General features: G+C 41.7%; 1 protein-coding gene across 10 annotated transcripts in view; it reads right to left on the minus strand.

The window, feature by feature from the left end:
- The window catches only part of NCOA2 (nuclear receptor coactivator 2), a 288748-nt gene that overhangs the window by 51104 nt on the left and 222754 nt on the right, over positions 1 to 14890 (minus strand). For 9 of the 10 annotated variants that reach the window (XM_035011307.1, XM_035011310.1, XM_035011315.1 and 6 more), the window contains 5 exons: positions 13071 to 13174; positions 9049 to 9226; positions 6163 to 6351; positions 2552 to 2653; positions 2131 to 2274 (listed from right to left, as the gene is read on the minus strand). In XM_035011307.1, the coding sequence (XP_034867198.1) occupies positions 2131 to 2274; positions 2552 to 2653; positions 6163 to 6351; positions 9049 to 9226; positions 13071 to 13174 (717 nt within the window). Of the gene's footprint in view, positions 1 to 2130; positions 2275 to 2551; positions 2654 to 6162; positions 6352 to 9048; positions 9227 to 13070; positions 13175 to 14890 lie in introns of those variants that run through there. The other variant, XM_035011316.1, reaches the window with a different exon arrangement.

Raw genomic sequence — 14890 nt, forward strand, 5'->3', positions numbered from 1 at the left:
CACAGAATTGAGTGTAGGGCACTGCTACTCAGGGTTCAAGGACACTGAACATGTTTGCTCACGGTGATTTCTTATTCATATTTCTAATTCTTACTATTTTTTATTTTATTGTTTTTAAAAAGAATTTTTATTTATTTGAGCGAGAGAGAGGGCACAAGCGGGGGGAAAGGCAGGGAGAGGGAGAAGAGACTCCTCACTGAGTTTGGCTTGATTCCACAACCCTGAGATCATGACCTGAGTCAGATGCTTAATCGACTGAGACACCCAGGCGCCCCTGTTGTTACTATTTCTTTTTCTTGGAAGATTTATTTGAGAGAGAGGGAGAGAGGTGGGGAGGGGCAGAGGGAGAGGGACAGAGAATCTTAAGCAGGCTCCACGTCCGGCACAGCACGGAGTCGGGCTCCAGGCTCAATATCATGACCCTGAGGATCATGACCTGAGCCAAAATCAAGAGTTGGAGGCTTAACCAACTGAGTCCCCCAGGCACCCCCATTGTTACTATTTTTTAAATTTTAAACCAGATCTAGTGAAATAGTAGGTTAAATACTGATTTCTGCCAAATATAGACTCTTAACTTCCTCTTATTCTTTCCAACTTAGAGAAAAATGCTGAAAGGAACAAATTGCTGGATTATGTACTTACTTCTAAGAAGGATAAATAAGATGAAAAAGAGGAATAAGATGAGGAAAAAAGAAGGGCATGGGGAGGGAGGTCATCTACTATGATTTGTACTTTTTCATAGGCAATCTTAAAGCACAGAGTTTATGCATACAAACACTACTGGTAAAATGCTAAGGTCATAGATGCACATTAAATGGAAGATGACAGGCTAAACCTCTGTTTTCAATGAGGAGTTAGGACTTTTTTCTGCCAAAATGCAGACAATTTGCCAAACCGAGTCACAGGGCACACTCTGCTGGCCCACAGGCATCACAGCCCCTCCCTGGAGAATCCAGGCCTCCTAACCAGGTGCACCCTGCCAGGACATACAGTGTCCTGTATGAGAGGAGGACCAAAAGACCAGGAGAAGAAGTGTCTCTCTCCCCCACTTAGTTCTTTTTTTTTTATTTTTGAGAGAGAGAAAATGAGAGAGAGAGAGAAAATGAGAGGGGTAAGGGTCAAAGGGAGAAGCAGACTCCCTGCTAAGCAGGGAGCCCGATGCAGGACTCAATCCCAGGACTCTAGGATCATGACCTGAGCCGAAGGCAGTCGCTTAACCAACTGAGCCACCCAGGCGCCTCCCCCACTTAGTTCTTAATAAGTGCTAAGGAAGGCAGTTTTTCTTCGTTCTCACCAATATAACAAAAAACCAGAACGCACTTGAGGAAATGTGATTCTGTGCAAAGCACAGCAGAGGGACGGCCAGGATGTGCCTCCGATTAAACTCCAGTGCTGACAAGCCAGTCATTTCACTTGCTTCTGCCTCCTCATCTATAGCTCGAGTCCTAACACCTACCTCACAGGTGCGTTGAGGATCAACAAGATACTGTAGAGAAGGAAGATGCTGGACAAAGACCAGGTGCTCTGTAAGGGTGTTATTATTACTGACCTAGGACTTCGAAGTTCTGGGTTTGGTTCTAGCTGTCTTGTTAATTAACTGTCAGTCTAGCTGTCCTGTGACCTCAGACAAGTCACTTCATTTCTTCGGGCCTTCGAGAAACAGTCTTTAGGGGTCATCATCTGGAAGGAGGGCTTGGGACCCTATTGTTACCTCTACTGGGAGTTCAGCTGCTCTTGCAAATTTCATTTCATTCTTATTTCCAGATTTTCCTTATGATTCAGAGATTTCTTTTGATATTAAATGGCACCTTATTATGTAGTCTTATACATACAGAAAAGCCTTAGGATCAGAGAAAATGACCTCTTTCCCTTCCCTTTCTTCTGTTTTTATGAAATTATCTCCTGTTTATCTCATTCTTCTGCCCCACAGGTTTCTATTAAATTTTCCTTTAGATGGCGACATTTTCTGGGCCAGACGACACAAGTACATATGAACACAAAAAGTCAACAGATCCAAGTTTCCTGAGGTGAACTTCAGGATCACTGTTTCAGAGAAAGCTCCCACAGGAAGCAGTAATATAGCATAAAGCAATGTCAACTTCAAGAGAAGTACCATGGAGAGATGCTTACCTTCATGATGATGCCTCTTAGCATAGGACACGGCTTCCCCCTCGTGCTGTGCATGGAACTTCTGAATGCACCTTCTCACCAGGTCCTCCCAGCCTGGTTTCATGGCTGCCCGCATGGTGCTAGTATCCAGTGAAGTGATCTTGCCTATTAAATAACAGCAAGCATTATACCTACATACTCATCTATTATGTATGGAAGTGATTAACATTTTAAAAGATAAAAATTTATTTATTTAGACTAGGTAGCACAAGTACACGAACCAAAAGGGCAGACAGTGAAAATAAGTGTTCCTCCCTCTCCTTCCTGCGGCCCCTGGATGCTTCCGTCCCAGCGCCCGTCACTGTCCCCCGCTTCTTTGCAGTCTTCTAAACAGACTCCCTGCCTTACAAATATGTAGATATTCTTTGGAAAGAAAAGGTACCTTGGAGATCTTGGCGAGTAGTAAAACTTTCTGACGAGGGAAGAACTGGTCTTTCCTTCATAGGAACTCTTCTTGCCACACAAATCAAGCAGGACTGCAAATCTTCAATCAAATACATTTATGGTTACTGTATGAGGCTTTTTCAGTGATTCACACAAACTCCCAATATATTTATGACAACACAACCTTGTAAATCAATGCAGGAGGGAATGGCAAAACACTATGCACCTCTGCTGCTCACTGACTTCACTCTCTCCCCGCCTGAGTGGGAAGCCTCTGGGGGACAGGCTAGGGTGTGCTGTGTAGGACGGGCTGGGGGAGGCTGGGGGAGGCCGGGGAAATGGCTGAAGCCACAGGACACACGCTGCAGAAGTCCACCCACGGGCTGGCGGAGGAGCACGTAATCCCTTCTTATTCAATGGCTGATAGTGACAACCAGCCAAGTTCAACGTCAAGTACACAAATGATGAAAACTAAAATCCGATACTCTGCTCTGCCAAAGGTTTGCTTCTTGAGTTTTTGGTTCATTACGCTACAGGAACACTAGATATACCTTCTACCCAACCATGTAACTAGCCCTAGAATGGCAATATGCACTTTACAACAAAGACTATAAACTGAGTCTGGAGGCGAATTCGGAGAACAAGTCCTGGAAAGTGTTGTATGTGCCAGAAAGCCACATGCCTGGTTAGAATCTCAGCCCTGGCTAGTTTCTCACAGAGCCAATGCTGAGCCTTTACTCCTTACCCACTTCAATTGGTTTATTCACCCTTGTTCACCTCTAGAGAACAGGGAAATGTTTTATTTATCTTTGTAACATGCAGAGCACATTGGGTAGCTCTTTCAATTTCAAAAATGCTGGAAAAAAGGTTAAAAAAATAGTCTTCATATCTTATGTTTGATTGACTTATGATTGTTCATCTTTAAGTCTGGGAAAGAATTTCTTTAAATATATCCAGTAATAGTGGGTATCTCAAATACAAATGTAATCCTCATTCTCAACATAATAAAAAGCTAAATTTTTGAGCACTTAACTATGAGGTAGACATCTTTTTAGCTGCTATAGAGGCTACCAATTCACTTTGTCCTTGTGACAGCTCTACGAGGCAGGCTCTGGTGTTCTCCCCATTTAACACAGGAGGAAACCACAGCGCAGAGTTTCAGTAAGTTGCCCAACAACGTACAAAGCTGGTGAAGCCAGGATTCAAACCTGAGCACACTATGGCTCAGAAACCCCGCTCTCATGCCATACTATGTTAACATCTTAAAACCAGAGTTTAAATGTACAAAAATGTTTAAATATACAGCACAAAACCACAAATTAGATCAGCTATATCTTTTTTATACCACACTTTAGAACGGTATCCTAGATGGGTAACTGGCAGCACTTAGTCTATTGCATAAAAAGAAAAAAAAAAAAATCCCTCAACATTGCATACTTACATAAAAACTTAATTTTGCAAATTATGTCGTCTATGAGAGTTCTATTACTTTTCAATAAAATTTAAATTACAAATTACTTCCATTTTTTTTTTCAAAAAAAAAAAACTACAGATCTTCCTCAACTTACAATGGGGTTATGTTCTGATAAACCTATTTTTTTTTTTTTAAAGATTTATTTGAGAGAGAGAGAGAGAAGCAGGGAGACAGGCAGAGGGAGGAGACAAGCAGACCCCTCACTGAGTGTGGAGCCCAACCTGGGGCTCGATCCCAGGACCCTGAGATCATGACCTAAGCCGAAATCAAGAGTCAGACGCTCAACCAGTTGAGCCACCCAGGCGCCCCCCTTGATAAACCTATTTTAAGATGAAAATATTGAAAGGTGGAAATGCATTTAATACACCTAACCTACCAAACATCATGAGTTAGCCAAGCCTACCTTAAATGTGCTCAAACACACTAGTCTACAGTTGGGCAACATCATCTCACACATAGCCTGTGTTTTAATAAAGTGCTGACCATCTCATGTAATTTACTAGATACTATCCTGAGAGTGAACAACAGAACGGATGTAAGTGTACCGATTGTTCACCCTTGTGAACGCCCGGCTCACTGGGAGCTGTGGGTTGCTGTCGCTGCCCAGCATCCTGAAAGAGGGTCGTAGGCGTATCGCTAGCCGTGGCAAAGATGCAAATTAAAAAATTTGAAGTACGGTTTCTACTGACTGTGTACGGCTTTCGACAATCCTAACGTCAAAAAAAAGTAAGTCAAACCATCGTAAGTTGGGGATACTTTGGATTATTTAATGCCGATCATGGTTCAGGCGTATTCGTTTAATCCTGACTACATTCTGATACTGGGATTGTTGACTTCACTTGATAAGAGAAGAGAGTGGGGGCACCTGGGTGGCTCAGTTGTTAAGTGTCTGCTTTCGGCTCAGGTCGTGATCCCAGGGTCCTGGGATTGAGCCCCGCATCGGGCTCCCTGCTTGGCGGGAAGCCTGCTTCTCCCTCCCCCACTCCCCCTGCTTGTAGTCCCTCTCTCATTGTCCCTCTCTCTCTAATAAATAAATAAAATCTTTAAAAAAAAAAAAAAAAAAGAAGAGAGTAAACTGATGCTCAGTGAGGTCAAAAAACTTGCCCAAAGCCAGAGTTGGTAAGTGGCTGACTCAGGAGCTGGCATGTCTGATGATAAAGCCCATGAGGTTCCCACCCACCAGTGCTACTCTGCGCTTTCTCTTCTACCCTGTACGCAGAATGCATTCTTCAGCACTGCCTCGTAGGAGAGAGGTCACTCAGCGCACGGAAGGGCTTACTTGGGAGGGCTCGGGGGGGTGGTGGTGGGGGGTGGACGCTACAGCAGCGTCCTTTAAGGGGAAGGGCCTGAGATCCTCGCCATCACTCACTCCCATCTCCATCCTCTCTTCAGTAGCATTCTATTACACCATGTTATGGACCTGCATCCCTGGATAAACTATACGGAATCCATTAACCCCTGGAAAGTATATGAAAAATATTGTTTGTACTTGTGCATCTTTCTAGGTCTGTGGCTCATCGCTTGCAGTAGACATTCAGAGGAGCCTCGGATCCTGGGAAGCTTAACCACTAACAGAGCTTCTCTAGTAGGGTAGCCACTAGTGGCTGTGTAAATGTAAACTTAAAATAGAAAATTCAGCCCCCCCAACTGCATTACTGAAATTTCAAGCGCTCAATAGCCATATGCAGCTAGTGGGGCCTGCATTGGACATGAACGATATAGAATACTGCCATCACTGCAGAACATTCTGTTGGAGAGTGCTGTTTTAAAGACTTAAAAACTGAATTTATGGGATGCCTGGGTGGCTCAAGTAAGTTGGGTGTCTGTCTTCGGCTCAGGTCATGATCCCAGAATCCTGGGATCCAGCCCTACATCGGGCCTCCTTGCTCGGCTGAGAGTCTGCTTCTCTCTCTCCCTCTGCGGCTTCCTCTGCTTGTGCTCTCTGACAAATAAATAAATAAAATCTTAAAAAAAAAATGGAATTTATCACAAAAATTAAGTAGGTTAAAATGAATGAAGAAACCACTTCTAAATTTTTCTTCGTGTGGCCACTCATTTTAGATAATTAAGTATGAAAAAAGTAGCACAGGAATAAATACACGGATATGTAAGATATCCTACAGATTTGGCCCTACCTTCTCCTTCTTCTTTGATGGACTTTGGTTGAGAGACAGCAAAACACTGCATAGTTTCATATTTCTGATGTGTGTCCTGGTTATCGTGACCTTCCTCTTCTGAATCAGGTAAAGGTTTTACCAGCATTCGACAATTGAAGGTATGGCTGTTCCGCCGAGGAGGTTCGCCAGACCAGGATCCCCCATTCACTGAGGGAGGCAAAAGCAACCCGATAATTATAAAGAAACTAACATCAGACTCGCTGCTGCCAAATTACTCAAAACGATGCTAATGTTTTAACAATTTGGGAAAATGCTTGGGATTTTCAAAATAACTTCTATGCCTCTTACTCTTCACCCTGACTCCTTCCCTTCAGGTTCAGGCCTTGTTTAATTATTATTAGAACACTGTTCTTCATTTTTGGGTTTTCCTTACTCTGGTTTCTTGGAAATTTAGTTCAACCTACTTGTACTTTAGGTACTTTAGATATTTTATCCCTTTGAGATATGTTACCCCCTGCTCAAAAATCTGGAACTGGCACCAACTTACAGCATGCATTAAGTTCTTTAAAAGGATTTTGACTTGATGTAGTCAGGGATATGAAGGCCATTCGAACTGATAGATCGAATCTCACTGACCAGCCCCACCTTATCCATCTAACCAGATCTCCCACACTGGCCAGCACAAGCCTCCCCCACCATCCTCCACCCCTGGTCCCACATGGACACTGGTGCTCCTGCCACCTTATCTCAAGTGTCCAGTGGCCACTATCTCTCCCACCCCGATGTACCCTGCTCTGAGGCCGAGATCCCCACTCTGTCTTCTCTCCCAGATCCTTCTTTTGTAGAATTTTACAGAAATTTTGGTGTGTATTCTGTAACTTGGCTGTTGCTGAATTACTCTATTTCAGGTACATTTCCTCAGTTCGACTGAAAAACCCCTGCAGAGGCACTGATAATGTCATTTATTTCTTATCAAGTGAAAGGTTACTTCACAGGTCTTCTCCTTTAGTGTCAATACTTAGAAATGTATGTATTAATTCAAGAAAGAGAGAATGACACAGAGGAAAGACACTTCTTTGGGGAAATTCGAGAAATCAAGGGAAATAAAAGAATGACTGATTTGGAGACTGTAAGGTTGTTCTCATGGATCACCAGATCCACCTTCTCATTCCACAGATGAAAAAACCTATCAGAAAGATCTTCAGCTACTAGAAGAGCTGGAATCAGTACCAATCCTAATCATCATTTTGGTATTCTTTTCTTTACTGTTCTTTATGTTTTATCTAAAAAATATTATGACCAGTAGGACAATGAAAGAGAGGATCAAAAAAAAGGGCCAGTGATAAGATAAGCAAACATACTCTCAAAGCTCACTAGTGGGAAAATACTTAAAAGGACATCTAAGTGTTCTGGTGAATGCAATGCTAAGTGCATAGCCACTGGGCTGCAAAGGAATAAAAAAGAAAACACACCCTGGAAAGAACAAAGGAAATACCAAGTTAACTGCAAGAAACGGTTTTAGAATTACAGAAGGAACCATAGCTAGCTTTATATGTCTGTGCAGACATTTGGGAGGTTTCTTCCACCATCAGTATTCTTAAAAGCTTATTTACATAATGGATACTACACAGAGAAATGAAAGAAGAAAGAAAAAAGAGTTCTTATTAACTCAGGTTAATAAGTAATTTTAAAACATAAAAAAAGTACAGTATAAAGTCAAGAAAAGAGCTCTTTAGACAAGTGAATTAATAATAGTGAATTAATAAGTATAGGTCCTTTGAGGAAGTCATCAAATTACTGAAGAGATCTGAAATATTAGTTACTTGAAATAAGAAATCCCATTTTCTTGTTCATTTACTAGAGAATATAATAAAAGAATCTCACATGAATATGCATATGTTTTATGTTACTGTTGCAGTCACTTTGAACAAAGGGTTATCATGCCAAGGAAAAGCTAGCCATCTGGAATTTAAAAAGGGCCTTCTATTTACTGTGGTAACAGTAAGACCGGCTAATATAAACCGTTTGAAAAAAAAAAAAAAAGAACAGAAATACTTGCTAACTCAGGACTTGACCTTATTCTGTACTAAAATATGCACTTCCTTTTATCTGTGAAGATGTTCTTAGCATCATCAGTCTAAGTGAGAATATTAAAAAAAGAACCCCTTAGGAAGTGGGAACGTTCATACTCTGGAGCAGCAGGTAAGGTGGGCCCACGCTGTGAGCCACCCACTTTAAAATGCGGCCCTCGATACTCCCGGACACTTTTGGACAGCATCTTCAGAATGAGAGGAAGTCAGCAACATGGGCGGGACAGTAAGAGTGGGTACGGGGGAAGAGCCACCGAAGCATCTGGGAAACCAAAGAGCCCATTCAGGGCTGCCGGGCTGGTAGCATCCGACCCTCTATATGCCCCTCGTTCCTTAATGTCAGATCTTCAGCAGGCTGAGGGCACCCACATACATACTCTCTTCGCGAGTAGCACGCAAAATTTTGTTTTTCTGAAGTCAAACCTCAAACTTCTCACGACCTTCTACTTCTTAGAGCCATGGCCGAAAAGCACAAATTGGAGGCGGCTGGCACTGGAAGGGAGGCAGTGTGGCAACCTCTTAAAAAACACCGAAACAAACCCCACGAAAACAGTGGCCATAGGAGTCCTTTCCATCTGAATAATTTTCATGTACTTTAAATACAGGATCAAAACAATCATTCATTTAAGATCCCTATCTGCAGATGTCCTCTTCTCCATGACTTTCAAGCTTAAATATTTAATGTAAGCCTCTCTAAAAAACTACCCAGTTACTCTTATCCCCAGTTGCCGTAACACCCAGTTCTATGTGACCCCTCCAACCAAGACAATGTGTGCATGGGGGAGGAGGGAGACCCCAGCAGATAATCATTTACCTATAGACTTTGGCAGCAGGTTTTTGACAAATTCAGTGTGGTCCCCAACATGCAGGATGCTATATACACTTTTGTTCATCAGCTCTTCTTGGTTATACCTTAGGTACTGTGTCACATTCTCTGAAACAAATACAACGTTGCCTTCCAGGTTCACTACAAAGAAGAACCCATCAAGGGCCTAAGGGAAAAGGCACAAATTGTGTTAGAAAGGACACAACAGAAAATCATATGCAGTTGTTAAGAAGGGATGATCCCTTTAAGGGAAAGGTGTAATTCACAGGTGGAGAGAAAAGAGATTTCTGTCTCTCTCAACCCCTCTCCTAGTTTTGGGGAAAAACTAGCACATTTTCTCGTGATGAAATGACTCCATCTTAGTAAGTGGGAGAGAGCCTAGATCAGGGTTTCTTGTCACAAACTAAATGACAAATACTAACTGTTATTTTATCAGGAGATAATTACTGCCACATAAGTGCAGGTATTTATCTGTATTTTCCAAATTATATTGATGGACTCTACCTGGCCAAGAACAACGTTTATGTTACCAACCCAGTACAAAGTAATTATGTCCTATAGTTTCTCATGTAATACAATGGGAGGAAAGGGTCATCGATAATTTTCCTTCAGTTTAAGGATTAAAAAACCCCCCAAACTTTGCCACCTTTAAAGCTGCCAGGGTTTAAATGAAAAGAACTGCAGATGTTCTCAAACGTCAATCCTTTATTGTTTGGGAAAAGGGTCTGGGAAGGAAGTGTCTCTCTGATAATGGCAATGGGGACTGCATGCTGAGACATGACCAGTAGAGTCTGAAGACTGGAAGGGGACTTGAGGTTTTAGTTTTTGACAGTGAGAACTGGAAAGTTAACTAATTGTGCCCTTCTCTATTACTTGTTCTCCAGGTCATGGAGCAGCAGGTCCTTAACCACCTAGATAACATTAGCATTTTCCTGCAATGTGGCTTGGCCTCACTCCTCCTTGTTGTCATTCCAGTCTAGATGAGGGAAGGACAGAAAGACTCCAGGATCATTTCAGGAAATAAAGATAATGAGAATAACTACCGAGCATGTTTACTGTGCCTAAACACATTGTGTCATCTGAATGTTTACAACTCTGGAAGGAATGTTTTACCTTCTCCAATTAACAGAGGAGGAAGAAATTGAGGCTCTAAGAGGTGAAGTGATTTGCAAAAGCTTTTGCAACTCAGTCCGCGGCAGAGCTGGAATTTGAACCCAGGTGCACTCAAAAGCTCATGCTTGCGATTACTCTGCAGCAGAGTGTTCTACTTCAGTATTTACCCCAGTCTTTTCCTATCATGTTCACCTCGGTGATATAAAAGTTGAGAGTTCAGGGAGTTTCTCTTAGTGACTCCTCCTTTCCCTTTTTGATCTGTGCTTGTCAGAGTCCTGTTTTATAGATGAGGTTGAGTGATCAAGACTAGAAGAAGCCTGATATTGATCAGGCATACCTCGAAACAGGGCCACCTGGTCTACCCAGTTTGTGTCACAGTTTCCCCATGCTATGTATTTACTACTATTTTTAACATGAATGTTCCATGTACATATTGGTATAACAATGTGTATGGATGGGGCATAAAGTGTTTACTTTTATCCTAGTTTGCTTTTTCCTTAAGTTATTATTTAACAGGCTATTTTGTGAGCTTTCTTTGAATATATTCCATCTTTAATTCTATTTTCATCACAAAACTAAGTGCTCTCTCAAATTAGAAATGACCATAAGGCACCAGTGAAAAGCTCTTTAAAAAAAAAAAAAAAAACACCATTCAATTTTAAGTTTTTCTTAAATATTCTGTCAGGTTTTACCAATGGTATAAACAATATGCAGGGCAAAGCAAGACTGTATGTAAATGGCCTTCCATAACAGGTTGGCATCAACCCTTGAAAACCTCGTGTAAGTACGTGCATGCGGGTGTAGGTCTGTGAAGGGGGAAAGGAAGTCAGTCAGTTGATTAGTTACATGCCACGTGTCCTTTTAAACTAACTGCTTCAGATACACATTCACAGGGATTTTCGTAATTATATTATTACCTGTAGCTCCCTTTTGAACATGCAAAGAGCTTCCCACTGCTTTCTACCATGATAAAAAGACTGATTTGTAGCACAGTATGACTGAAAGATGAAAGTGTTTCATCTTATGAGACCGTGTTTTTTAAAGCACACTATGATATGCTCTGATGAAAAAAGCTGACATTTGGTTTTGTTGCCTAGCAACCACTATGCTATGATGTAAGCATGAGTGTGCATCTATGCCTAGGAACAGCTCAACGAGAACAAGTTTTCCCTGTTTAGACTGTTCCATGTAAACAGGGATAAAGACTTCAAACCTTAAGTCACTAGATTCGAGCATTAGCTCTCTAACATACGCGGCACTGAGGCCCTGCCACACAAGTACTTGCTCAAGTCTGAATACACTGGATTCTCAGAAGGCTATTTTTCAACAGTAAAAATGTTGGCCTGATTTTATGAGAGAAGGCCCACTGATACCCAGCAGTCTGATTTCCATAATCAATGAACTTGCTCTAAAGAGGGCCTGAATTCATGGTCTTGTGGTTACTCCCAACATTTCCTTTTAGAAGCCTCAAAAATCTTTTCAGGAGCTCCCACCCTACTGTAATCTTCCCCCATATAGGGAAACAATGCAGATACCTGGGAATTTCCTAGTAATCTAATAATTTAGATTACCATAATTTTCAAATCAGTTTTGTTTAAAATTAAAAGTTTTTTCACAGAAACCTATCTACTTTCATCTAATTCTAAATAGTCCACCTTGTTAGAGTTTTCTTATCTGCTTCTAAGAACCAAGCAGGAAGCAGCACTCTGGTTTTCCTGTTGACTCTGGAAAATCAGGTTAAGTGTGTTTTGCTTTTTCCCTGAAAATTGTACTTGGATACTGTCAAGCTAGTGACTCAAGAGAAATAAGCAAGGGACAACATGGGGTCATTTAAAGTTTTTTGGCTAGCAGGTCCAGCTCCAAGAATTTTGTCATTTCTAAATACAAAGACTGGGTCAGATGATTTTTAATTTTTCCTGTGTTCCCCCCACCCCCACCTTCCAAGTGTATGATACATTTTCACAGAATGAGATTTTCTAAAAATAAAAATCATCACATGCACCAACTGAAGAAAAAGGGCAATTACTGGTGATCTTTGCTTTAAAAATCCTACTTTCTCATCTAGGTGCAGCTATTGCCACAGGTTAAATGATTCCACATGGCGATGCCGCCCAGCTTCCGGCCACGTGGTACTTTTCAATCTCATCGTATCATCGGCTGAGTAAATTATCCTGAGATCTGACATAATTTATGTCTCAGGGCTCCTCTGCTTCTTGTTATATATTCACCGGCATTTTTTCCCTCATCTTCCCATAGCCTACATCTTGAATTTTAATTTTGGAATAGGTACAGCAAAGCACTTGTTAATCAAACAGGAAAGCTAGACTTTACAAATTCTAGACGGCAGTCTGGTCATAAAACTTCCGAAAGTTAATAAAGAACAGGGAGTTAAGACCAACCACTACATTTGTGATGCTCATCCTAACAGCTCTGCCTATTATTTCAGTTTTCATCTTTATGAAATAAACTAGTTTGAAGCAGCATAAATAAAAAGCACAAACCTGCATTTGGTCTTCGAATGGTAACCTGCCTATACGGACATCTGTATAGGGCATATATAAAATCTAAAAATTGGGGGAACATCTCAGATGAAAATTATATTGCAGAATTTAATAGGACTTGTGAACATGGTTTTCCAAAATGAATGCTCACTCTGTCAATTTATATTGTAATCTAGTTCACGTAATTCTCTCTTATTACTGGGAAATGTACGTAGGCTGAAATCGGGAGCTAGATGAATACATACTAGTAAGCTCCAGAGGTCAGCGGTACTTCCAGCCCGACGAGTGAAAATTAAGTGTAGACTGTCCTGAAATTATAGTCACCTGAAAATTAAACGTAATAATATGAAGACCGACAAGAGGGTAGGGCAGAGAACCAGAACGAGGGTAGGCTACCTCAAGCATCATAGGCCCCAGCGCATCCTTGTCGATGACGCCCTGCCCGGTCGACGACACGTCTGACTTCTGCACTTCATCTACGTTGGCAGCTGCTGCTTTCTCTGCAACAAACAGAAGTGTGAATTAAATGGCAGTGCTTTTTCAAGGGCAGAATGACACAGAAACATTGTCATTGTAATGATCTTTAAAATCTCTAGTGGAACCAGCCGGGGCGCTGAAGGAGCTGGAGTCCATCCCCACCGCCGCTGAACGGGAGATGCTGCTGGAAGCAGGAACAGAACAGTACCTTTTCACCTCCAGAACCTGTGCTCAGAGCCCCTCTCAGGCAGGTGATGAAATGAGTTTAGTGGTTTCGTGCTAGTCCCCAACAAGCATTTTTTTTTCTAGACTACAAAACTGCTAAACGCTATGGCACAATTAGTCTCTACTCCGGGGACTCCGCAAACCAGGATAAAGAAAGGTCTGTTGTTCAGAATTCAGTAGCATAATCAGAGATACATTTGCACGTACTTGCAGAAGGACTAAGAAGAAGTCCCAACCCGCTACGGCTAGGCTGCCCCTGCGTGACACGCTCTATCAACTGCCTTTTGGACTCTTGCACTGCTCTACCTCTCGTCACACTCACATATAAGCAGCCAGAAAGATGGGGTCTCTATATTGTAGAAAGTGCTTACCGATTTACGGCAGAGAGAAGAAGCCCCCTCTCAGGCACCGAGAGGAGCTCAGTGGCTGCCCTTTGATCTAAAACAGAGATGCACAATACATGCCCCTGCATTACAACGTGTGAGGCAGCGTTCAAGCCGAGAGGGCCTGGGACAATGCTCCCTCATGGATAATTCTCAGAGAACAAACAGATGCACAGTTATCGATATATATATATATGCAAACTCATTATTTTAAGAACACCAAAAAAAAAGTTAAAGGCGTAACAGATACATATCATCAACTTGCGAGAAAACAACACAAAAACAATGTGCCAATTATTTATACCTGAATAAATTATATCCTTGTTTACACTGCATGTTAGTATTGTAATTAAATGCAAATAAAGAAAACTGTAAATCAATTTCATACTCAGGATCAACCTGCTTTCATGACCTTGGTAAATTTTGGTGCTGCTGCTTCTTTTTTGTTGTTTTTTTGGTAAAAAAGATTTACAGAGTATTCTGAAAATCTGGAAAACTTAATTTGTACCTGAGAACCTAGAACATAATTAGGAATTATGCAGGTCCTCCAAATCTTGCCACTGCCAGGATGGAGCACTTCCACATTATATTCAGTGGAAAAGGGAAGATGACCTGTGTGAGTTCAAGTCTAAGTTCAGCCACTTAGAAGTATGAGCCAGAGAAGTCATTCCAACATTTTTTTTTTTAAAGAATTTATTTATTTATTTGACAGAGAGAGACACAGCGAGAGAGGGATCACAAGCAGGGGGAGTGGGAGAGGGAGAAGCAGGCTTCCTGCGGAGCAAGGAGCCCGATGCGGGACTCGATCCCAGGACTCTGGGATCATGACCCGAACCGAAGGCAGACGCTTAACGACTGAGCCACCCAGGCGCCCTCATTCCAACTTTTTAAGGCCTTATAGTACCTGCCTTCTGTACATCATGGACTGTGACAGGAGTAAACTGGATGATCGGTAAAACAACACTCTAAAAACTATAAAGTAGTTTACAAATGTAACTTACTACTAGCACATCTATGTGTTTTAGTTCTTCCTCATGTAGTAGAGTTCCAAATGTAGTAACTTCTTTGCAGAGCTTATCATAAGCAGACTGTATCTGCTTTTTCAATTACTATATTCCTGGCTCACCTCCT

Source organism: Mirounga leonina, unplaced genomic scaffold, assembly GCF_011800145.1.
Source record: "Mirounga leonina isolate KUSES-001 unplaced genomic scaffold, KU_Mleo_1.0 Mir_165, whole genome shotgun sequence".
NCBI lineage: Eukaryota > Metazoa > Chordata > Mammalia > Carnivora > Phocidae > Mirounga > Mirounga leonina.